A 26,104-nucleotide genomic window follows, 5' to 3' on the forward strand; every position below is an offset into this window, starting at 1 on the left:
GCTAAGTGGGGAGAGTTCCAGGCTGTGGAAGAAGTGCAAAGGTCCCGGGGCAGGTATACTTGTCCTATCTGAAACAGAAGGCCAGTGTGGCTTGGGTGGAGTTAGTGGGAAGGGCAGCAGGGACGAGGTCAGAGTAGTCATGGAGAACAAGACTGCAAAGGCCTTTGGCATTTGCTCAGCATGAGATAGAAAGACAGTAGAAGGTTCTGAACAGAGACTGGCATTTTCTCTGGCAGCTGGGTAGAGAACAGGTGAAAAGAGCCAAAAGTAGGAGCCCAATTACCACAATAATCCAAATGAGAAAGGCTGGCACGTGGGGTAAGCGTGATAGCATTGGGGCTGGTAAACAGCGATCAAACTGCAGGTTGGACCACCATGAGGCTCAACCTGCCACAATGGCCAAGGATGCGTCTAGCAAACGCTATAGGTGCAGGTCTCTGCCCTACTCCAGCCACACCAGAGACCCAAGGAAGAACCACAAAAGTCGGCAGCTACATGAGAGGCCTGGCACGGGGTAAGAAGGGCTGGCAGCATGGAGGGGTGAGATAGTTACTGCCCTGCTCTGGGTCTGTAAAATGAGCAGGTAGGACCCTACAGTTTATAAGCCCTTTCTGCTCACCCTTGAAGACTGTGTCAAGCATCCTTTTCTGCAGGGTTTCCCTGGCGTGCTACAGTCAAGCCAGCCCTCCTCCACACTTTGTGGGGTTTCAGTTATGAGGTACCATTAATGGGGTCCTGAAGGGTCCCTGTATTAATGTCTGTCCAAGCTACCTTACCCCTGAGGCAGGTAGCTTCTCAAGGACGAGAAGGGCACAAGCCGCCTCTGGGTTATGCTGGTTCCTGAATTCCTCCAGCCCGTGTCCGTCACGCCACAGGTGCCGTGAAGGCTGTGGAATGCATGCAGGTCTCAGTGGCGCTCCAGAGCCAGGGCTCAGTACCTCGGCCTATCTGCTCTGAGTACAGTATTCCTTGACGGTGCTCAGTGTCGGGGCTCAGGAGGGGTACTAGGTGACATGACTCTGGGTCGGCCAGACCCTTGCTGACCATGAAAGCTGCAGCGAGTTCTGAGGACTTAGCCAACGGCAAAACTCCTCGAAGGTGCTCATGGCTGAGCATGACTTCCCCCTCTGCAGGGGAGTAGCCCCCACTTAGGAACTGGGCTTGGAGTGGCGCTGGCTCCAGGATTTGGCTCACAGCCTAAGGTCAAATAACCTGCTGCCTCTCCGCCCAACCCACCACCATCTAGGAGGGTAACCAGAGGGTGGCTGTCACCACGCCTGCCACCTTGACTGCCTTCTTTCTTCTTCATCTCCCATTCTTGACATCCCTGCATCACCCTTTGGAGGTACAGTCTCTTCTTGGCCCCACTCAGACACCACCCTCCTTCTGGAAGTCGCCCCACCTTGCCAGTGGAGACAGAAGGAAAGCTGGACCCAGTCTGGCAGGGTGGCCAAACCCTGTCTGGCACCTTACCAGGTGACTGCCCCCTCCTCTCTCACAAGAGGAGCTGTCATCCGAGCCAGGCCACTTCCTCCTTGGAAGCAGGCTGCCACTCTCTGGGCTCTTGTGCCCTATGGCCCCAGGCTGGAACTTCTCACGGAACTCTACTCTCAGGTACTCTGAACCCAGTTAGCCACGCCTGGATGTCCCCCCCCCCCCAGCCCACCTGCACCTCAGGCCTCAAAGAAGGTCATCAAAGTAACAATGCTCACTAGATCCTCACCAGTTCAGGGCTGAAGGTCCTGCATGCTATGGAGTCAGTTCCCTGGTTGGCAAGGCTTCTCCTCAGGATCATCACCATGGTAAGGACCTCAGGCACTGGGCTGCATCCCAGAGTAGGCACAAGCCATCTTCAGGTGGGCAGACCTGGGCAGCCTTGATGCCTGGGCAACCCCAGGGGAAGGACATCAGCAGAAAGAGTTCCCCATCAGCCTCTCACCCTTGGAATGGGGCTGAGTACAGCCAACTCCCTGGAAAGACAAAAGACAGGAAAAGAGGTTCAAGACCAGAAAGACTAGGGCCCTTAAAGAGTAGCACCCCGCTCCCATCACCACTGATGCTGAGGATCCCTTTGGAACAGAACCACCTTCTTAGTAAAGGACTTGTACTCTCTCTAGAAGGGCCAAGGCCCAGAGTCACCATCTCAGAGCCTCCCCCTCCCAGTAGCAGCCTTGGGGCACCCCAAAGTCAAAGACCTGCTGGTTAGAACAACAAATTTAGTCCAGCCGCATAATACCTTAAGATCTATCTCAGGGTCTGTGATCCCTGCAGCGTGTTTGAGGTGTGTGACATCTTACCACTGAGTTGGCTCTATAGGCAGCTTTAGTGTACACCAGGACAAGTCAGGAGAGGCTGAGGGTCAGAACACATCTCACCTCATGTCCAACACTCAACTCAGGCAGCCATCTGGCAGGAGGGCACCCACAGTTGGCATGTAGGCTCCCTTCTCCACCAGCTAAGAACACCAGCCATTAAAGACATGGCTCCCGTCTTTGGTGTGCGACCTTTCAATACCAACATATCTGCAACGCTGGGGGCCTGGTATCTTTGTCCACTTCCCCTGAATAAACCAAACCCAGTGACCTTCCACACTAAAAGGAATCCCTTGGCATGGCCATCTGGCAGCCTGTCAACACCCCCACACCCACACACACACTCCCATCATTTCCCACGAAGGAAATGGAGGAAGAGCATAGCCTTCAGGTCTGGTTTGAAAAATTGCACCTTACAATTGACTTGTCTGATCTCATTTCCCCAACCCACCCTTCTGTGGTTAAACCTTCAAAGAACATCATATGGAATCAAGGCATCCAAATATCACCATCAAAAACTAAAAACTAATGATGGTAATAGTAATAAATAAATAGAAAGGCAACTCCTAATGTGTAATTAAAAACACACTGCTCTATACAGGAAAATGTTTTAGAATCTGCTGCTCTGTGTAAAAATTAATTGCACACTGGCATTTACTTGCCATCCAGATTGTAAATCATATTTTCCTGTTTACTTCGATTAGACTTTACAGTGGGTGTTATTGAGATTGCTCAATTACAGGCCAGCTGGCAAGCACAGGAAAATTACCTTCTACTGTTCTTCGAAAACAAGGTTCATCCAAAGTGCAAAAGCAGGGAAGGGGTGGGAATCAATACACTTTCAAAGCTTGACTGTTCAGGAAGGAAGGACCAGGGTCTGCAGGCTCCCGGCTGCACTAGGAGACCTGATGCATGGGTTTAGTACCACACCAACCTACAAGCAGTGCATCCTAACCAGGTGTCATCTGTTCAAGGAGAGAATTCCAGACCACTCCCTTGAGCTCTGGCCAAACAGCTGAGCCAGAGATGCCCACTAGTCCCCAGGATGCTTGGTTTAGGAGAGGGCCAAGAGAGGTACACTAGGCTCACCCTTCTAAGAGGACCTTTGTGCCACCTTAGTGGCACAATGATAGTTGCCATTATCTTTCTGGGTGTAAGCCTCAATTCAGTTCTAGGGCAGCCAACTACAAGCACAAAGTCTGGGACATGACCGGTCCTCCACCTCCTACCACCCATTTCCTTTTTTTTTTTTTTTTGGGTGGTGGGGGGGCGGGTACCGGGGAATGAACTCAGGGGCATCTGACCACTGAGCCACATCTCCAGCACTATTTTGTATTTTATTTAGAGACACAGGGTCTTACTGAGGTGCTAAGCACCTGGCTTTGCTGAGGCTGGCTTTGAACTCGCGATCCTCCTGCCTCGGCCTCCCAAGCCAGTGGGATTACATGCATGCACCACAGTGCCCGGCACCCATTTCTGGACGTTAGTAGTTATAAGTTCAAGTCCTGAATCAAAGCACACCTGATTCAGTTCCCAGCTCCTGCAATGTACTGAGCAATCTTTTGTCAACTGACTTGCTCTGTGCCTCAGTTTCCCTCTCTGTGAAATGGAGAAAACTGTGCCTGCTTCATAAGGTTACTGAATCCTATGGAAGTGGAGCTCAAGCACTGTGCTCAGTGGCCAGAGACAGCAGCTACTGCTGCAGTTTAATGAAGCAGCCTGTGAGTTCAGAGCCATTTTCAGCAAAGACACTCAGGCAGTCATCCTCTCAAATTTGTTTGAATTCCATCAAGAGGGGCCTGGCTATATTATGGCTCATCCCTCTGGTAAAACAGTGGGAAGCCGGTAAGAATGATGCTGGTGAGTGTTGCCATGGAAACTCATCAGTCCATCCTGACACAGCTCCACACAAAGCAGGAAGCTGGAATGAGGCAGCAATGGGGCCTCCAATCCCTCACTAGCTCCATCCCCACCAGAGCCCCTATAAGGGACCAGGGTGGCAGAGGCAGCACTAGGGGTGATATGTACCTCAGCACCATAAGCTCCTGGGTACCTGGGGGTCAGCAACAACTGCAGGCCCTGTAGGAAGGATGTATGACCACATCCCTTCCTTGGGGGTTCTGGGACGGAGTACTATGAAGCAAGCACTACATACAGGCAAGGCGGTGAGAGGGGCGCTGCAGTGGGGCTGGAAGAGACCCCCCTGCACAGGAGCCTAGGACACACATCACTGCCACAAGAGACCAAGAATGCAGACAACCTAGATGCCCAGCCAGAAGGGGCTGTTTAAATAAATAACAGTGTAGTTAAGTAAAGGAATAGCATGTGGCCTTCCAAAAAGTTTCAATGACACAGTCAGGACCCAATGTGGGAGCGGTGTGCGTGGAGGGCAGAGGGTCAAAGAGCTGAAGAGACAGATCCAAGCAGACCACAAGCTCTGAAAATGGCTCTGAATGCAGACCTTACCCTGCAGCCATGAGGGTTCCTGAAGGCTCATTCTGCTGGAAGACAGTGAGGTTTTCTGCCCCCTTCACAACACCTAACACAGTGCCTTACACAGGATAAAAGCCCAAAACACATTTCTGGAATTGGGCTATGACACAGTGACATTTGAAATAGTCTGGGCATGTGCTCAGACTTGGTGAGGCTAATCCAGACCAGCAGAGCCTGGTGCAATCTGGAATTCCCTGAGAGTCCTTGGATCTGTGGCATGGGCCTGGCCAGCTTCAATGGGGAATACCAGCACCTGTCCTGTCGAGAGACTTAGACCAGGGTAGGAACAAGGACAGGGTCTTCCCAGGGAGAAGACAGAGTTTGGCCTTGGAAGACAATGATGACTAGGTGGTGCTGGGAAGGAGGGAGGAGAAGCCTGACACAGCCCTCCACAGGCGGCCTCCCAGCACCCCCTGCTTTGCCGGATGGCTTTCTCTGAACCTGTATTGAGTACAGCTTCTCTCCACTGAGCACAGGCATAGTCTGGAGGTGGTGTGTTCCCAGGAGTTCATGTGTTCAAAACTTGGTTCCCCATGTAACAAGGTTAAGAGACGGGGTATCTTTCATAGGTGGGGCTTAGTGGGAGGTTGTTAATTCTTTTAACATGTGCTGCCCTCTGGAAGAGATTAATACAGGTCTTGAGTTTATATTTTCAAGGGAGCTGGTATGAAAGAATAAGCCTGGCCAATTCCCAGCCACCCTGGCTTTTTGTCTCGCCCTGTGATATCTCCCTCTTGCACACACTGTGATGCCGTTTACCATGAGGTCCTCACCAGAACTGGCACCATGCCTTTGAACCCAAGAACTGTGAGCTAAATAAACCTCTGATCTTTATAAGGTTACCCAGCCCCTAGCATTTCATTATAATAGCAGAAAAGGGACTGATACAAGCACCCACTATTTAAACACTTTAGCTTTAAGGCAGTTCCAATTATCCCCATTTTATAGTCATTCAAAGTATCTTACCAGAATCTGGTTCAAAGCTAGGATTTGAGTCCTAATGAACTAACTCCCAGGTCCGTGCTCCCTCTATATCCCAAATGCACACTTTAGGAGCCTGGGGGGTGTAGCTCAGCAGTAAAGTGCTTTCCTAGCCTGTACAAGGCCCTGGATCCAATTTCCTATCCCACAAACAAATAAACAAAAATCCTATACCCTTCAGAAGCACACTCACACAATTACCAAAACTAGTGTAATCACTGCACTCCTTAGCATTTTATCCCAGAGAAATGAAGACTAATGTTCACACACAGATGCTTTACTCCATAACAGCCACCAGGGAATCACCAGGTGTCTTTCCCCAGGCAAATGGTTAAACAAACTGAGGCCATCCATACCATGAAATATAACTCAGCAATGAAAGGAACTTTTCTTTTAATATTTAGTTATCAATGGACCTTTGTTTTATTTATTTATTTGCGGTGCTGAGAATCAAACCCAGTGCCTCACACACGCTAGGCAAGTGCTCCATCACTGAACCCCAGCCCAAAAGGAACTATTAATACACACAAGAATTTGGACAAACCTCCAAAGAATATGCTGAGTAAAAAAAGCCAACCCCCAAACGTTAATTATTGTACAATTAATTTATATCACATTCTCGAAATCAGAAAATCACAGAACTGGAGAACAGATAAGTGGTTGTCAGGAGTTAGGAATGGGGATGTGGCTACAAGACCACAAGAAGGGTCCTTGTAGAGATGAAATGGTCCATATTTTGACAGTGTGGGGCTCAATCTCGTGATCACACTTGTTTTGCAAAATGTTACTACTGGTGTGAAACGCGTAAAGGGTACTACATATTTCTCTGCTTTATTTCCTACAACTGCACAAATGTAAAACGAATTCAAAATAAAATATTTAAATAAACTTCTCAAAACTCATAGAACTAAACAGCACAAGAGTAAACTGTACTATATGTAAATTTAAAAAAAAGAAAAAAGCCCCCTGCCTGCACCAGGGTGACGACATGCCGAGGAGGGGAGGCCAGGTAGGCTGTAGAAGCTGGCAGCCCTGCCTGGCCTTCACCTTGACCTCGTGGCTTGACTTCAGCTTTCTCATCTTTAAAGTGGCAATAATAACACCTTTGCCTGGGAACTGCTGGGAGATTCAAATAACAAAATGCACAGAAAAGAGCTCTGCACAGGGAAGGACCCAGACACCGGTGTCTGTTCCCCTCCAGGCAAAGAACATCTGTGGGCAGCAACTCCCACCTGCCCACACCACCCTGGATCTCTTCCTCAGTTTCCTAGGTCTGTATTTAAATCTCCTATTGTCACTTCCCAGGCCCCATGTTCTCCTTCACCTCTCGGATGTGACTTTCTGGGAGTCTCCCACCCTGACTCTACACACCTCTGGGGCTGCCCAGTGTCACAGGGAGGAACTCCCCTTAACTGGCCCCTCAACTTGAACATAGGGACACAGTCCCCACTCAGTGACTCGTTTTGACCAGAATTTCCACTGAAGAAGCAAAGCCAAAGTCAGACTTCCCACTGATCCCTGATCCTACCACACTCATAGTCCCTGGGTACAGATGTGGTGGCAGGGGAACCTAACCACTGACAATCCAGACCCCAAAGGCACATCTTCACAACAGCCCAAGCTCCCTAGCACGGTGCCCAAAGCAAAACCTACAGGGCAAGAGGAGGACACACGTGTGGGCAGTGGCTACCCCTCAATGAGAAGCCCAGGGCCAGCGCCACGGCAGGCTGCTTCAGAGCCCAGCCCCACCTCTGCTTGCGCTCCCACAGCTGCACTGCAGGCCACAGCCCACCAACTTCACACCCCTGGCATCAAGCACAGACCAGGCTTTTACTTCACCTTCACATTCCTGAGAATGGGCATTGCTATCAGCAGTGTTACCACTTTCCAGATGAGAAGACTGAGGCCCCAAGAAAATAAATTATTTGCCCAGTACCTTACAGCCTCCTCTCTCTGACAACATGGGGAAGGGACGGCTTTGCTCTTTCTCCTTCCTAACGTGAAGCTGTTCTTGTTTTTGTTCTGCAGTCTTCACGAGCCCTCCTGTGTTTGTGACCCTTCACATGCCTACAAGATGGCTGTAGTCTGCGCCTCGGCTTCTGGAGAATGGGAAGGAGCCCGCCTGGTGCATGCGCAGGAAGAGAAGTGCAGGGTAAAGGAATTACCACGAGGAAGCTCTGCAAACTCTACAGCTCTGCATGAATCTTAAGTCAAGAGGAGTTCACGGAAGGCTTCTAGAATGCATCTTGAAGGGCTTAAAAAGAAACCGAAACTTCTCCTTCCTTTGGTGTCTTTATTTAGCCTGAACTACTCAACCATGCTTTACAGAAGAATGTCTCACTGCCTTAAAAACAGGACTCTGACCAAAACCTAAACGTGACCTTGGCCTCCAACAGTGATTTTCCTGAGAGCTCTGGCTGGAGCAGGTCGCTGCTCTCAGAGCTCCCATTTCCCCCTCCCATTAAGCAAAGGAAATGGGAGGAAAATAGCAATTGCACAAGGTCTTTGTGAAGGCCTCATGCACTTTGAAACTTTCATAACATCAGTTGTCTGTGTAACAAAAATCATCTGTAGATAGGATCTAGAAACACACAGGGAAGTGCCTCTGTCCATGGGTCGCACTGTCTTCTACCAGAGGCTGTGACAAACCAAGAGTATCCTACCGTCAAGCCCCCAGCCATGAGGGAATTCAATCCATCTGGGAGGCCCTTCCCTTGCTCTCTGTGCAACTAAGTCACCTGAGTTGGAGGGATGAAGTGAAAAGCTGCCTGGGAACTTTATCCAGAGCTGCACTTCTCCAGACAAAGCTGACACTGGAAAGACAGACTGCAGTTCCAGCCAGAAAACAGAGAATACGTGTTTCCCACTACAACAAACACGTTACTAATTCCCTCGGCCCAGGATCCTGGCCACAACCTTAAGATTACTGATCAAAGACAGAAAAACAGAGACACCCCCCCAAAAAAAAACTCTTTAGTCAATATTTTAATATTAAGGACATGCTCAAGGGCTGGGGATATGGCTCAAGAGGTAGCGCGCTCGCCTGGCATGTGTGAGGCCCAGGTTCGATCCTCAGCACCACATACAAACAAAGATGTTGTGTCCGCCGAAAACTAAAAAATAAACATTAAAAATTATCTCTCTCTCTTTAAAAAAAAAAAAAAAAAAAGGACATGCTCAATACTCATTTAAGGAAACTCCAGAATAGAGGCAGCATTCAGGAAAAAAAGAAAGAAAGAAAAAAAAAGCCAAACCTTTCTCTAACATTTTTCTAATTCTTCTTGGTCTCTATGTGCAGGAAATAATGGGTAACACCAAACATATCTTTCAACAGAGAGAATCTGCATCCTCAGAGTCTCCAGAAGGGCTCTATGGTTATCCCATTTTACATGAGGAAACTAAGGCCCAGGCCAACAGTCACCCAGTTGTGAGCAAGGCACCAAAACTCAACCCACATCTACTGAACACCAAAAGCTACATCGGAGCCACTAGATCCTTCTGCTCCAACATCTGTGTTTCATAAATATCCTACAAGCACATATTTGATTTCTCACATTAAATGGTCAAACCCTGAAACACAGACACTGAGTTTGCAATACACCCCCTCTTGAATGCAGCTCATCCTGAGTGCCTCTAGGCCAAACATCAGCCTTGCAGAACTTAACACTGAAACATAGTACCCAGGGTCCTACTGCGGGCAGATGAGGAGGTGTCTTGGACAAAGTGGGAGTGGGACACAGAACCTTCACTTTCCAACCTTAACTGCACAGATGTTGGGCTAAGCTGGGCCCACACAGAAAGTACACTGTCACCCATGAAACTCAGGGTGCTCCCAGGCCTGGAGATCCAAAACAGTATCACAAGTATCACAATGGAACACTGGGGGTGATGCGGGAGACCAATAAGCTCTGTAAGAACCACTGTAGACAGGAGGGTCACCAGGTTTCGCATCTGCCACCCACTCAGAAGTCACATCCTGACCTCAGCTCACACTGGAGGGAGTCACACTGCTAGGTGCAACTCCTGATGGAATCTGTGTCCATCCACCCCCCATTTTCCCTGGGCCTCTGTCTCCCACTGTATGTCCACCACAGCCCACCTGTCCTTCTCTCACTTAGAACACATTTCTTAAGTGTTTGGGACAGGGCTCTGCCTGCCACCTGGGGAGGGTAAGTGTGACCCTGTGGCAGTCACCCTCTGGTCTCAGCAGGGAGCCTGCCACAGCAAGAGCCTTATCATGTCTATCTGCTAAGTCAGTAACAAAACTAGGGAAGAACATGGGACTTCAAGCCCAGAGTTGTCTTCCCAGCTCAATCTCAGAAGAGCTGTAGGACCCTGGATGGTCTACATAGCCTACTAAGCTCCTTTCCTTCCTCTGTGATATATAAGAAGTTATCCTTATTCTGCTGACCTCAGATCTAAGAAGGTTAAGGAGGTAATGCCCTGTAAGGTGGGGGCACTACAGAAACATCTCCAGAAGTATTGAAAACCTTAGGTGAGCACAATTCTTAGCACAGAGTAGCTACTTACTAAACTTACAGACTAGCATGAGCTGTTGGAGACCAGGAACATGCTTTTGAGTCTCTGAGCACCTCACTCCAGGGACTGGATGCCAGACATTCAGGAGGTGAGACACCCTCCTGCTGCATTCATAAAGCACCTGCTGTCCTTAGATAAAGAGGGGGTATACTCTTCCCATCTCTGTCCCTCGCTCTAGAATAAGGCATGTCTTTGGCGGTGTTTCCCTTTAACTGGTACGAATCCCTAGCCTAGTCCTTCAGGTAATCAAAGGCCACGAGAGGCCCACATTTGGGGAATGACTGCCAGTCCCCTGGCATGACTAGAAAGGGACCTGGCCTGTGCCCCTTGCTGAACAAAGTATCCCAGTCTCCTGTGTGGGTCTCTCTTAATGGAGGAGGAAAAACAAACAAACACACACACACACACACACACACACCAGCAAAATGAACTGCTCAATTAAATCAGGACTCTATTCTCCAGGACTTTCTGTGTCATTCTCACAGTGTTGTGGGGATTTTCTGTTTTTTTTAAGCAATAACATTCTGAAAGGAGGAAGGGAATGACATTATTCAGGGACATGAAAGTGCTGAGATCCAGAGCCAAAGCAAATCTGAACATGGGAACAAGACAGCCCATGTCGTTTCTCGAAACTGAAGCCAACTGCATGCATGACTTGTCAAGAGCTCATTTATCAATGAAAGATAACTGAAAGATGAGTTTCCTACAAGCCTCCCGTAATTCTTGCTATCATGTGTCATTTTAGCCCACCAAACACTGAGAGAGAAGAGCTTGCTACAGATTAGAATTTGCTGAACAAACTCAAAAGGAAGGAAATAGGGGGACAAGAGGCGAGGAGAACTAATACTTACTGAGTGGGCACAGAGCTAGACACTGCCTTCTCCTCCAAACCAGGGTGAGGGAAAGAATGGGCAGAGAACCAGAGATGGGGAGAGGACAGCAAGGGGCCCCAAAGATAATCTACTGTAATGTTAAGCCACTTAATCCTAAGACAACCATGACCTGTTCTTCAGTCAGACCTATTTACAAGCATACTGAATTTAACCCACCATGATAAAAACCAAGGGATGAGGGGTAAAATAATTAAAAACAAACAGAGAATCCCAAACAAGAGGCTGCGTGGCCTGTGCTAACAGAAAAAGACTTAGAAGGCGTGAGTTCCGACCCTAGCAAGGCTTCTGGCCCACTCCATCCAATCTGCCAAGTCACTTCCCTTCTTAGGCCTGGTTCCCCGGCCCACTAAATGGGAAGCTGGGCAGACAAGCTCTGTTTCTGACTTGTAAGAGTCTAAGAGTAGCCACATCTCACTGTGTGGCTCTGACCAAGTCACTACACCTCTTTGAGCCTCAGTTTCCTACCTGTCACATGCAAATAGGAGCCCCAAGCCTGCTCTGGAGCAACTGCTATGGTTGCCTGTACTCAGGCCAGCCTTCTTGGTCCCGCTCAAACCTGATCTGCAGTGTTGAAGGTCCCAGGAAACTACACAACAGCAAAGCTAAATCATCCATTGCTGCCACAGTGGCACTCGCAATCAGCTGAGTCAGAGCAGGAGGCAGCCACACCTGACCATTGGATCTGCTGGCAATGGGCAGGGTGTGAAGGGAGGTAGGCCTTATGGAGCCAGCAGCTGTCTTATGTAGCTGAGGTGGGGGTGAAGGCTGTACCTGCAAGTTCAAGTTAGTAACATTCCGAGTTAGAGGAGGGTCAGGAAGTTAGCCACTGACCAGTTTTAACACCTTCATCTCCCATCTCCCAGGACAAGAATCTGCTCTTCCTTTACAGAACACTTATGGACCAACAGGGCACTCAGACAGCAACACCTCTCCCCATGTAGGACCACCCACCCCAGCCCAGGCTACACCAGGCCTTCCTACCAGTGTCGTTCCAATAGCTCTGTAGGTAGGGGAAAGCATTTCTGTTGGTAGCCGCAGCTACATGCCAGTGCTATTCTCACAGAAGCCCCAGGGCCACTGTATGGAGGGAAAGCAATCACCCAGCAGCTGGCACTTAGGACACAGATGGAAGGGCACTGATCTCTTTATCTCAGAGACCTGGGGACCAGCAGCCCCAACACATTGGTCCAAAACAGCATCACAATTATCACACCGGAACACTGAAGGTGATGCCGGAGACCAATAAGCTCTGTAAGAACCACTGTAGACAGGAGGGTCACCAGGTTTCGCATCTGCCACCCACTCAGAAGTCACATCTTGACCTCAGCTCACACTTCAGGACTTCCCCTTCCTGATCTTGAGTCAAACCTCCCAATCTATTTCAGAGAGTCTGGTACAGAAATTAATCAAACAAGTTAATCACAAGTGAAGCCTCTGCCTTCTCCCCTCTGCCCCACATCACTATTCAAGTTCAAGAATACCATCATCTGCCGAAACAAAACTGGAGAGACTCAGAACTGCCTGACAGGTCTGTCATGTGACAAGTACACCCAAACTCAATGGCACCTCTCAGGTCACACTGCCGAAGCCATCCATCTGGTCCTTACTAGCAGGGAAGACTCTGGATGACAGCATCTACTCCAGTAAGACACCCCCAACTCAGCTGCAGCCCCACACAGGAAGCTTCTCTATGTGTAGGAGCAGCCATCTGTCTGTGGACATACCTAGACAGCATGACTTTCTCTTTAGACAGAGAAAAAGACTCTTGCTAAGGGTTTCACTGTGTGCTAATTCAAAGCTAAGTCCAGGCACTGGGCTCTAAGTTACTTCAAATAGGCCATGAAATTAATATAAAAACTGGTGGAAGAAGATGCTCTTTGGATGGTGAGCTCCTTTACTTTTTGACAGGGGGCAGGGGTGGGCAGGAAGAAGGGTACAAACAAATTCTTTTCTACTTCCTTTGAGCACTCAGGATTATGGTGGGGTGGAAGACACAAACATACACTAGCCACAGTTCTGCTCCCATGGAGGAGAGAAGTGACTGATGCGTGAATGAGATAAAAAGTACGAATGAGGCTGGGGGTGTGGCTCAAGCAGTAGCGCGCTCGCCTGGCATGCGCGGGGCGCTGGGTTCAATCCTCACCACCACATAAAAATAAAATAAAGATGTTGTGTCCACCAAAAACTGATATTAAAAAATTCTCTCTCTCTCTCTCTAAAAAAAAAAAAAAGTACTGTAGAATGTACCCAGAGGCAGGGTGCACCCTTAACAAACAGCATAACACAGCCAGGCCCTTTAAAGAACAGAAATTTCACAGGGTGGCTTTGGTGGTCTTCTTGCACCTTTGCAGGTCCTTACTGCATCCCTGCAGGTCCTCTGCTGGGGCTCACTTCAATTATTAGTAAGGTACTGAAACATTAGCTAGGGCTGTGATACAAGTGCGGAGCCCAACACGTGCCCAGAAGAGGCATCCACACCCAGGAGGCACCCACAATGGATGTGGCCTGAGAGTCAGAGTCAGGGCAGAAGCCTCTGAGCCATACTGACCACAGGCCTGGGCCAGCCTCACTCTGAGAGCCTATACTCAGACCTGGGCCCTTCTGCAGAGAGGTCCTCAATGGAGGCAGCTAAGGAAGAAAATGGTTTCCTCCAAGAGTCAGCAGAACCCAATTGAAAAGTCACTCGCATTTCACAAAGAGAAACAAGTCAACTTCAAGATGAGCACGCAATATCTGCCCCAGAGTCCTTGTGCCATTGTCACCGTCTTACCACTCTCTCCTTGAACCACAGAAGCCTCAATTGCCAAATGTGTCTGTCCTTCAGCAGTAATGCTCAGGTGTAAGATATGTGCAATTTCACAGACCCAAGATGGGAAGCACCTGACTACCCACTAGGAGGAGCAGGATGAATGGATACTGGGACACTCATGCAGCTTTGCAAGAGGCCAAAAGAGCGCCATGGGCTCCAGTGGGACGATCTCCCAGGGCGTGAGAAGGGAGGAGGAAAGACCAGAAGAGTGGGCAGGGAAGCTCCCTCTGGGGAGAAACTAAATAACTACTTATACTAATGATATGTAAGTCTTTGGAAAGATACAAAGAAACTTCTCGGTTGACTTCAGGGAAGGAAAATAGGTGGCAGAGAAAGAAATGACAGGAGACTCCTTAAGAAGTAACTTTTTGTGTCACATGCAGGTATTAACTTGTACCAAAAAACAGGCAATATTTTTTAGGAACCAATTAATATAAACTACAGATGTTGACATAGACGGGCTTACTCCTGCGTGGACTATCTCTGGAGGAGAAACACGAATAGAAGCGGGAGTTCCTCCAGAGAGGGGAGGCACTGTGCAGAGGGACAGGACTGGGGAAGAGTTCCTCGCGGCTGTGTTCATGCACAAACTGCCTGTGACTTTAAAGCCATTTGGACACACAGATTGCTGTACTCCCCCCAAGCACCCCACGCTGTTTCTGGCTTTCATTGCTCACTCACACCTGGTGCTCCATCTTCCCTTGCCACCTCTCAGCCTCCTTGACCTCTAGATTACCGTCCTCAAGCTCATATGGCCTCCTCAAGAGGCCTTCCCTACGCCACACACCGACTCAGGCCTTCTACCTCTGAGCAACTCAGAGCTTGAATCAGAGGTGTCTGTCACCACCACAGACTGTGAGCATATGGAGGGGACAAACCCCACTTTAGTCCCTCGAGTCCCCAGTATCTGACATGAAGAGCTACTCAGGAAATGTCTCTGAACACAAAACAGTCACCACACTAAGTCAACTTCCTTGCTGCCAAAAAGTGCTGAAATCTCTCTTGCTTTGGGGGTTTCCCACAGCTGTGAAAATTGAGTTGTTAACACTAATTCAAAGCCTCGCACCTCCTGATCCTCAGAGGGCAGGGCTCGGAGCTGTCTGGGTTCCACAGCAGAGGGCACAACAGTTATGCTCAGTGGCTAGCAGACTGTCGCAGGCACAAAGTCCCCACTTCTGATACTGCTCACACCTCCTGAGGGACTGCAAACTCTCACCCGATCCACAATGGCAAGGGTGGCAGGCGGCCCTGCTCACCTCATCATGGGCAAATCTTGAGTCCAGAGCCCCTCTACGCTGGCTTTGTTTCCTGTGCTCTGCTTTTAGAGGAAAGAGTCTAGGTGCAGGGCCAGCTCTGGACCAGGCAGAGCCTGCTGGGTGCAGGCCTCCACAGCTCTGCTGGAGCTAACAGGCTCAAGGGCCTGGGAGCTGCCACAGAGCATAAGGAGGGTCAAGGGGCGGAACTGTCCCAGGAGTCAAATATGCGCTTGATGCTGCGTTCTTCAGAACAGACTTTTACAGAAAATAAGTGTTTTCTCAGTGACTTGACTGCCACAGGCAGATCCTTGGCACACCCTGTGTTGTACTTCTTCCTCATTATTTCCCCCTGGTATCACAGTCCTGTCCCAAGTCCAACCCTCTTTGGGCTGGCTGTGCTAGGGACCCAGGGAGGGAGACAGAGGTTCATAGTCAAGTTCACAAAAACACCAAATGCTCAAATAAGTCTACCACAAGGCATAATAGGTATCAAAATAAGTTCCAAGGGCAGAGGAGTGAGGCTGGGGATGTAGCTCCGTGGTAGAGCACTTGCCTAGGATGCACAGGACCATGGGCCAACCTCTAGCAACACAGGAAAAAGGTGGGGGTGGGAGGAGTAAACACAGAGCCCAAGAAGGGAGGTACAGATCTGAGATTTCCTGGAGGTGACAGGAGTGCTGGACCTTCACAGATGGGTAGGAGCAGATTAGCCAGAGTTAGGGTTAAAACATTCTAAAAGGAAGGCACTGAGTTGTCGGACCCTCCAGCCAGCTGCAGGGGAGCTGGGAGTTGAGATCTCAGCTCCTAGTAGAAGAGCCCCACGATTCCCAAATAGGTGTGGCAGCACAATGACCAGCCAATACCAGCCCCCCTCACAAGGCCAAATACAGAGATCTGCCATACCAGGAAGCCTCAAGCACCCCCTCCTGGCCCTCCACATCCTCCTAACTCCAAACCCGGCCACCTCTCCCCTTTGTCAGGGAGAACACCAGGAAAACTGACTGCAAGGGTCAAAGCTGGTAGCTTACTTAGCTGAACAGTCTGGTAACCCAGGGGATCCTGACAGAGGTTCCCAAACCTCTTCCTTCCATAAAATGGCAGCATAAGGGTGCAAAATTGCAAAGCAGTTTTCTATTTCCCAGGATACCAACCGCTGTCCCTGACGACCACACAGCTAATCCAGAATGCCGATACAATGTGACAATTGTGCTCTCCTATGGGGAAGGGAGTGGCCACACAAGGCCCCATGTGAGAATGTCTCCGACTCCAGAGCTACAAATATGTGCCCAAGGCATGTGCAGGGCACGCGCTCCCCACGTGTTTCTGTGGCTATGAAAGCACAAGGGCCATCGTGCTAGAGCTGCCCGGGGCTGGGAGTGAGGAAGGCAGAGCGCTGGGGCAACAGCAGGCCAGGAAAACAGCAGAGGCTCCACTCAAACCACCACTGACTCAGTGTCTCCTAGTTTTTGAGGAGCAGGAATGGAAGGAGGTTAGACTCCTCTACAAAACACAACCAAGAGGAGACTGCAAAGCTAGGCAAAGATGGTGACTGCTCAATACCGGCAGCTAGGCCATCTGAAGCAAAGATACAAGGCCAGGAATGATTTCACATTCCCTCTGGACAAAAGAAAAAAAAATGAGTGCAACCAATCTTTGCAGGTAGCTAACCACCCCTAGCAACCTAGATCCGACCACTGGCTGACCCTAGATGAACTTACTCCTGGCTCTGGGTCTCAGTTTCCCCAGTTACCACAAAGTCTCTTCGACTTCCAAAAGGCCTGACCAGGCCCATTCATTGCCAGGTACAAGAAGAAGAGATAAAAGAATTGATTCTGGGGATATTGGTGTCCAAGTTGTCACTACTACATGGAGAAAATGACAAAGGGAGCCCAGTCTGGGAACTGATAGCAGCCAGCAGAAAATCATGGGAAACACTCTGGAGGGCTGGGGAGCCCAGTATACCCACGCCAGTCTTTTTGGTTGAACCCTACCACAGCCTCTTCAGTAAGAAGAGGTCAAACAAATCTGAGAAACCAAGGCTCAAAATTCAAACTAACCAAGGTCACCTCCTTTGGCAACCAGGGTCCAGATAAGGAAGGGGAAGGGGTTACCAATGAATGGTGGGTGGTGAACAGAAGAGAAAGAATAGCCAAAAGATAGGGAATAAAAGTCTCTCTGATCAGAATGAGAGTCTGAAGACAAACAGCACCCATGAAAACATCTGGCTGGAAAACAAAATTATCTCTGGGCATCTAGGTTTCCAAGAAAGTCTTGAATGTGTGCACCACTGCACAGCAGAACCATCAAAGGAAAGACGGGTCACAAGCCAGGCAGCCAAGACCCATGACCAGCCTGCACCTCTGCTGGGCACATACTGGCCCCTCTGGCACCTGCCTGAACAAAATGGTTTTAACATAATAGTTCCCCAAGTGTGATTCCCGAACCACTAGCAGCAGCAGCAGCAGCACATAGGTACATAAAATTTCAGTCCCCACTCAGTGTGCCACCAGCACACTGAGTGTGAAAACTTCCGGTTGTCTGTTGCCTCCTTGAGTTTATAATCCACTGTGTCAAGAGTATTTGGTCCCAGAACCAGGCATCTGGGGACACAATTTGCAGACGAGAAAAGTAGGACCCATAAAGGCGGTCTCTTGCAAAAGCTAAGAAGTCAGTAAAGGGTAGGAGGCCTATGGCCCACCCCTGCACTTCCTCTAGGCCAGGCCCTGTGACTAGATCGAGATGACCTAGTCTTTGTTCTTAAGGAATTCCCAACGGTCCTAGAATACACTCAAAATGATGCAGGCATCCTCAGGGCCTTCGGGCCCCTTGCACAGAATCAGGGCTGGCTTAGCAAAGCAGGGGCTGGACTAACCCTGAAGGCCAGAATGGACACATCAGTGCAGGAGGAGGAAGCAGATGGGGGAAGCCATGTTTCTGCCACAAATCAGCAGAGGCAGGAACGACTCTCGGGCAACGTGATTTATGGCCCACATAATTCTCAACTTCAGCAAAAAATTCAGAATGTCATCAGGAAGCCCAAAAGTTGACTGTGTACTCAAATATGTGTGACAATCAGAAGAAAAGTGTACAGAATGTTTACAATAAGAGAAGAAAAAAACAGGGTTCAGTGAAAAAGGGAATTGGAAGCGGTGACTATGATTAAATGTGTAAGAAAATCTGAAGAGAAAAACTCCATTCTTGGAAAACATGTATGACCATTGGAGAATCTTTTCTTTATTTCCACTTGCTTCACCAAGCCTCTTCTGAAAAGAATAAGCTAGAAGACTCTGAGAAGCATGTTTAATTGACCCTAAGCAATCTTCCTCTTTCCCCAGCAGAAGTTATCTACTTGATAATGGCAGCTGGACTGCCTGTCAAGAGAAGTTAAAGACAAAATTCTCAATGTTAACAAAAATCCCATAGCATCTATTAAAATCATAGATTCTTTTTAGACTGAGAATATTAAACTGCGCAAAGTGCCTCAGTGACTTCATGGAGAAGGACCTTCGGGCCCCGGTTACTCCACATCATAGGGTAACCTGGAACAGACGCTGGGGCAGAAGGGCTCTGGGCCAAGACTGGCCTCTGAGACTTAAAGAACACATTTGGAATTTTCTGGAGTTCCTGTTAGCAGTTACTGTGGAGGCATTCTGATTTCTCTGAGTTTCAGCTTAGAACAGCTAGCAGGATTATAGAGGCAATGACCTTGAGCACTAGAAGCAGTGACCTGGACATTTCCACTAGTAACTGCCATTCATCCCAGCTCATCCAGCACCAAGTAACCTACAGAGCCAGAAAGTTTGAATCTGTCTTCTGAATGTCTCCACCACTCCAGGAAACTCAAATGCAAACGCCTTCTAGGGCCACACAAAGGCCAGAACTACAATGGCATGCAGAAGATGTGGCCAGTCTACAGTGGACATCTTTGTCTACACCTAACTATGAGGAAAAGAGGGTCCAAACTAATGTTAAAACTCTTGTCGTTTGTGAAGAGAAGTCAAAATCTAGCCTTCTTTATATAATCACCTGATTTTTAAATGTTATCAAGAAATTCAAAGAGCATCATTGGACCAAACAAAACCAAGTCTGAGGACCACACCTGGATCCCAGCCCACCCGTATACAAACTCTGGGCTGAAAGTAGACCCATGAAACCCCAATTCTTGGGCAGGCCCACCACCATGTGCTGGAGAAATGGTTGACCTTGTCCCTTTTCAAGGCTATGGCATCATGTGGAGCAGATGTGGTCTGGGGTCTGCCCCCTCTGGCCTCTCCCACAAGGGGGATGGAGGAAGGAAAGGGTTCCATGCCAAATACTTTAAGCAAATGCAAGTAAACTCAGCAGATGGGAAGACAATCCTGGCTCCCTGACACTCCAGACGGCCAGTTCTGGTCAGGTCATCACGAGCAGAACAGCTGCTTCCTCGCTCACCACTACACAGAACAGAGGATGCTGTTTTGATGACTTCTGAGCAAGATATAGAAACAAGAGGGGAGTTTCCTGCCTTTTATTTCAAAATAGCTCAGGACAAACGAAGACTTCTTGTACCATAACAACACATTCAAAGGGAAAGTTCGATGGCTTTCTTAAATGTCACCCCACAGAGAGCAACCTACTTCTCTGCCCACAGGCCAGGATAAAAATGTGACCGAAGAACCCACCCAGAAGAGCAAGAGATTTCTCTTTCAAAGAGCAGCTTGGTGCACAACTGGGACAAAACCGGGTAGGAGAAAAACTTTGGAGCAGAGGAAAGCTGGTTTCCAAGCCAGGCTCCAGTCCATTGTGAGCCCCACTCTCAGGGACAGGGCTCAAGCTCAGTTCCTTCCCTGTAAAGGGGGGCAAGTTAACCAACAACTGAACATGAGAAAATCTCATGAAAAAAAAAAATGTATATACAGAGTGTGGCACATAGTAGGTGCTCAACAGATGCCAGCTCTCCAAGTGAAAAACAGACCATTTCCATCATACACCTGTTTATACCAGGGTTCTCTGGGGCACAGAGAATTAGCTGCCTTTTTGAGTGCTGGGACAGCAGTGATCAATTCCAGGCACACCCTGATCTGCCATGATTCACCCTCCAAAGGGGGATAAAGAAAGAAGGCAGAAGAGACCCTCTGGGAGTAGCCAGTTGCAAGCAAGTAGAATGTCAAAGGTGCAGAGGGGTGGGAGGGAAACCTGCAATCAAGTCTGGCCTTCCAGGGCCATTTCCCCTTTCAAAGCATGAAGGAAAAAAATTTTTTCCATGTTCATCCTCCTAACCCCAACTTCCTCCTTAGTAGGCATTTCTTCCACGCAACTATTCTGTGGTAGATATTACCAGGCTTATCTAGCTTTCTTCTTTCTTCACTCTGACCTAGTCCTGAAAATACCTCCTGGCAAGGTATTCTTGCATTTTTAAAATATTTTCATCCTGATACAAAGGTGGTGGGCGCTGGCTCAGAAGTAAATTCCTGCAGAGTGGACTCTAGCACAGAGTCTCAGGGATGCCAGTGCAGCCAGCTTGGACACGACTGGCTGGTGCAAGTGGCCACAAAGCTTTCTTCCTCACCATCAGCATGCACAAGGGTGGGGAGGTGGTTCTGGCACTGAGGCACTTACGCCTGGCTCCAATGAACTGGAGATCCATGCTCTCCATATGCACCTTTACACCTCTAAACGACACTGCCCCCGATCAGCTTCCCAGGAGAGTCCCATTCCAGGCATATGTGAGCCAAGCAAGACAAGAGGTCCAGGTTAGCCCAGCTCCGAGCGACTCACCAGACTGCATTGTGACAGAACTACTTTCAACCAGCTGGATGTCCTTGACATCAACTAGCGGAAGAACCTGGAACACGTCCTCCTTCCTCATGCTACATAGGAGCCACTGTTTTGAGTGAATAAAGCAATTCCTGCTGCCCATGGAAAACATGGCCATGGCGTCAGAGCAGAAATCTTCCCACCCCAGCACACAGGAACAGTGGTATAACCTGTCAGGTCTAGAAGGTCCAGGACAGAGCAGGACCTGAATACAGGAAAGCCGATTTCTGCAGATTTCCACAGGGCCCAGCACGCAGACCTACCCACAGGGGTTAGACACAACAGAGCTGGAGGCCAAGGGCCCCAGCGAGCTCAGGGCTAGGAGAAGGGAGCTGGGTCACAGGCTGAAGAGCTGCACGGCAGTGGTCGGGCCCAGATTCCCATTGCCACAGCAGATATCTTCTTCATCCCCTCAGAGTCAAACAAACCAATTCCCAATTCTGTTTGCAGGCCAGGAAACTCTAGTGTCCCTTCTTTCACCAGAATGCCTCTTCTGAACTTCTGATCCTCTCAAACTTAGATTTCCCCACATCTTAGAAGCTAGCCCAGAGTCCTCTGGCCCAATGGGCCATTCCACAGTGGAGATAAGGTTGTATATCTGCACTTGTCCAAACATGTCCATGCAGCAGGTACTGAGCACTTGACACATGCCAGTGCAACTGAAGAACTGAATTTTAAAGTTCACATATTAGTATAAATTTAAATAGCTCCATGCATCTAGCAGCTGCCACACTGCACAGCCTATGTCTGGAGTCCAGAGAGTGCATGTAAAGAATACTTTTTTGTTGTTGAGTATGTTGTTGTTTTTCTGTAAAGATCCAGGGAGCAGATATTTTAGGTTGTGTAGACTATGCCACTGTAGTGTCAAGGCAGCCACAGATACTGTGTACACTCATCCATATGACTGTGTACCAATATAACTTTATTTATAAAAGCAAGCAATGGGATGGTTTGGGTTGCCAGGCTTCAGTGTACCTACTCCTGAGAGTATAGTTGGCAGTTAAAATCCCAGAACTACTTTCAACCAGCTGGATGTCCTTGGGCATCTTACTGAACCTTAAGTCCTTCACTTCAAAAAAAAGGGGAAAAACAGGGCCCAGAGGTGTGGCTCAAAGGTAGAGCACAAGCTAGGCATGTAAGATACCCCAGGTTGCATCCCTAGCACTGCCAAAAAACAAACAATATTAGTCCTCACTTCATAGGTGGTTGTAAGAGTTAAATGAGAAGCCAGCAACACACTTAGCACACAATGGACTTTAAAAAATATGTGTAGAGAAGGTCTTGAAACAGAAGGTCCTCGGGGCTCTGGCTCGCTCTGCCTCTCCCACGTATCCCTCTGGGGCTATGAAGCAGGCACCACCAGTCCCAGTCCACAGAGAGGTGACTGCAGCTCAGAAAGCGAAGGAGCTAGTTCACAAACACAACCAAGGGACAGGACTAGAAAAAGCAGGACGAGGCCTCCTAGTTCTTGGTTCCATGCCACGCTGTGCTCTCTCTTCCTCTCTTTTCCAAGTGACGTCAGCCCTACCCAGGATTCAGCCTGGCTCTCTGCACTCACTCCTGCTGCCTTGTACCATAAGCAGCTTCTTCTATAAGGGAGGTCATTAAGAAACACAAATTCAACAGTTGCTTAAGGGCTTTAAGACATCAAGCTCTTCTGTTCTGGGCCCCATGTCCCCTCCAGTAACCACAGGAGCACCCTGCGCGAGGTGGTCCCCTCACCAGGCAGGGCTGTACAGGTCTGGTGCGCTAGAGAGCCGTGTGAGGGCTGGCTGCCCCTTACAGCATTGCTGCCCCACGAGGAGTCCACTACCCCCACGTTGGTGAGGGGGGCCCAAAAGAGGCACTCTCTATGGTTCCTCCCGGAGCTCTACAGACCACCACGTGAGCAGGCTCAGCCAAATGGGAGGAAGGCTCAACTCCGCTGAGCACAACACGGGCTCCTGCCCAGAAGAGCCACCAGATCAACTCCCTTCTCCTCGGCCCTGTCTGCCAAGACCATCCACAGCACAAAAGAGGGCATTCAGGGCTGCCATCTACTCCTCCAGGGCCTAAGACACCACCGCCAGGACTACCATGCTGGCACCAGCAGCACCAGGGGCTGGGCCAAAAATTAGCGGAGGTTAAATAGGAACTGGGCACCCAGCTCACAAGGAGCAACACGGAGCTCCAGCTTTCTCCTCAGCCACATCTCAGGGCTGGAAACTAGACCCTCTGCCTCCAGGGGCATCCGAAGCCTGGCCATGCCGCTCATTGCCTATTACGAGGAATATGACCTGGTCTCCCTCAGCCAATGATGCTCCAGCAACTGGGCAGGAGTGGCTGTGCGTGGTTGTTCTCTCACAGGACATGCCAGGTATTTTCTTTCTTTCTTTTGTTTTTCTTTTTTGGTCCTGGGGATTGAACTCAGGGGCACTCAACCACTGAGCCACATCCCCAGCCCTATTTTGTATTTTATTTAGAGACAGGGTCTCACTGAGTTGCTTAGCGCCTCACTGTTGCTGAAGCTGGCTTTGAACTCCTCCTGCCTCAGCCTCCTGAGCCTCTGGGATTACAGGCATGCACCACGCGCCTGGCACGCCAGGCATTTTCACACTGGTTGGAAGCTGGGCAGGAAGCTGACAGGCCTGAGAGCTCTGCAGGTGAATAGACACCTGCCAGCCATGCTATGCATGAGCTGCAGTGCCAAAGTACCACGTCCCATAACAGTGACTTCCTGAACCCATTTTGGGAATCCACAAGGACATGCCTGACCCCACACAAGCTAAAAGAAAAAAAAATTCCCCAAAGCAAGTAAAAACTCATTCACCCAAGCACGATGTACCCTCAGCAGCCGGGGGCTGACCTACGTGGGGTCTCGGCTCCCATTCCAGGCCAAGCCACTTTTCACCCCAGTTTGCAGTTCACCCTTTGGCCTATTCGACCCAGCCAGGCTCAGTCCCTTTCAGTTTTCTTTCTAAGAGGCGAAGGCATTGGCCACCCTCCCTGCGAATGAGAGGATCGCTGGCAAGATGAAGCCCATTCGCAGTCAACTAACTTCCTTTCCTCCTCAGGAGTAAACGTTAACAAGCAAACCTACAGGGCTTAGAAAGTACACCCAAAAGGCTGAGACGCACTGCTGACCCCAGCCATGCCCTTCGAAGCTTCGTTATTTTCCTATTTCTCCTTCTCCAAGCCTGAGTCACATGCCACACAGTCAACTAGGCCTGGAATCTGGGCTGGCATCTGCGGACAGTGAGGCCTCAGGAGCGCCAGCCACCAGCAGTCAGGTGACCCAGGCAGGCCATTCTCAAGTGTCTGTGTCAGCAACTTCCCCCACCCTTGGAGAACAAGCTGCGACAGAGCCAAAGGGGTACTGAAGCTCCTTTTTCAATCACACTAACATGGTTCGATGCTTTTTTTCCCTTTAAGGAAGGAAGAAAGGTAGTTTTACAATGAATCAGACTTCTTCAACTCCTGCCATGCCAAAAGTTCTGTTCATTTTGATTTCTATAGTTCTAATGTAGGCACGAGCAAGAGATATGGGGGGATCTTGGGAACCCCAGGTGCCCCCACTGAATGCAAGCTGCAACTAAATATATACAAAGATCACATCACTCTTGCCCAGCAGGTGGCCCTGGATGAAAATTCCACTGTTAAAGAGCTAGGCTCTTGCCCCTCCCAGGAGGTCACTCCAAGGTCAAAAGGGCTAGGTCCCTGGCCAATGTCACAGAGAAGATGGTCCCTAGAGAGGCCCACTGGAAAAAACTGACCCCTACTGCCTTCCTTCGGCTCCCTCACCAGCTGACTGCTATTCACCCTGGCCATGACCTTCACCCTGCCCTTGTTGCCCATCTCTCTCCCTGGTCACACAGTAGCTTCTAAGTTGCTCCAAACCTGTTCTGCTCTCAGACACTGAGCATTCTACATTGCAAGCACCAGCACAGCATGGCCCAACTCTAGCCCAAACTTCAGGGTTCAAGTCCAGACTCCTTCGCCTCATACTCCACTGCTACCCTGGCCCTGGCCAGCTTAGCTCCCCCATCTGCACTCTTCTCACTCACATGCTGAGGTATCCCCCAGGCCCCAAGGGACAGACTCAGGCTACTGTGTGTTTGCACATACTGCTCTCCATTCTCCATCTGTCTAACCCCTGCTCATCCTCAAGACTCGGGTCTGTGTCACCTCCTCCAAGAAACCTTCCTGTTCTCCTCCCTGGAGCCTAGCACAAGAAGCCTTCCTATGGCTTCCACAGAGTCTGCTTGCACACACCTGCCTACACTCAGCACACCGCCAGCCCACAGCAGGAACTCCATGAATGGCTGCAGTCTGATCATCCAGAGCACAAGCCCAGGAGAACTTTGAAAATGGGATTCGGCTCTTCAGGCCTCATGAAAGGTCTGACAGTGGCATGTACTACTGGTGAACTGAAGCAAGCCAGGGAACCACCATAGCAGGTGCATCCCATGCTCACCACACAAACAGCAACACACCTGAAGAGAGCATCTCGGCTTGGCAGAGGAGCTGTCACATCCACTGGGCCAGAGGCAGCCCGGATGTCTCGGTCACCTCTCATACAGCCTGTTAGAAAGTTTCGTGACTAAATTACCCAATAAGAGGGTCTGTGTCAAAGCCACCCAAGCTCAGCCACCTTTGTGGCCCTCTGGAGAGGGCTAAGACCACAGTCCCTTAGGGGGAAGGGTCACCACAGCCTGAAACACAGAGTCCCCTCCCAGGACCCAGTAAGTAATAAAGTTTTCCTATACCGAGGGGTCTCCTCCAAAAGCTGTCCCAAGTCCAGCAGGAAATCTTATGTGTCAAGACTATGCCTCCTGCTCACCCCACAAGACAATGGGACAGGGAAGGCAAGGAGCAACACTCACAAGACACAGAGGGCAGAGGTGGCTAGAACGGGCAGCCTGTGCCAAAGGAAACCCAGATACCACTGGGAGGGTCCAGGCCCTGCCCTCTGTCATTTGGTCAAGGACTTATTTCAAAAACCATGATGAGTTTAGACGTGCTCTTGTTCCATGAGGAGACCGTGGT

General features: G+C 49.6%; 2 protein-coding genes across 2 annotated transcripts in view; both read right to left on the minus strand.

Moving 5' to 3' along the window:
* Fam53b (family with sequence similarity 53 member B) overlaps positions 1 to 1,943 on the minus strand; it is a 79,677-nt gene extending 77,734 nt beyond the window's left edge. Inside the window, exon 1 of the mRNA XM_015498369.2 lies at positions 1,724 to 1,943. Within this exon, the coding sequence (XP_015353855.1) occupies positions 1,724 to 1,801 (78 nt within the window). The 5' untranslated portion in view covers positions 1,802 to 1,943. The remainder of the gene's footprint in view (positions 1 to 1,723) is intronic.
* Positions 1,853 to 26,104, minus strand: part of Eef1akmt2 (EEF1A lysine methyltransferase 2) — an 80,807-nt gene continuing 56,555 nt past the window's right edge. Inside the window, exon 7 of the mRNA XM_048791365.1 lies at positions 1,853 to 1,970. The gene's annotated coding sequence lies outside the window, so the exon portion shown is untranslated. The remainder of the gene's footprint in view (positions 1,971 to 26,104) is intronic.

This window comes from Marmota marmota, unplaced genomic scaffold, assembly GCF_001458135.2.
Source record: "Marmota marmota marmota unplaced genomic scaffold, marMar, whole genome shotgun sequence".
NCBI lineage: Eukaryota > Metazoa > Chordata > Mammalia > Rodentia > Sciuridae > Marmota > Marmota marmota.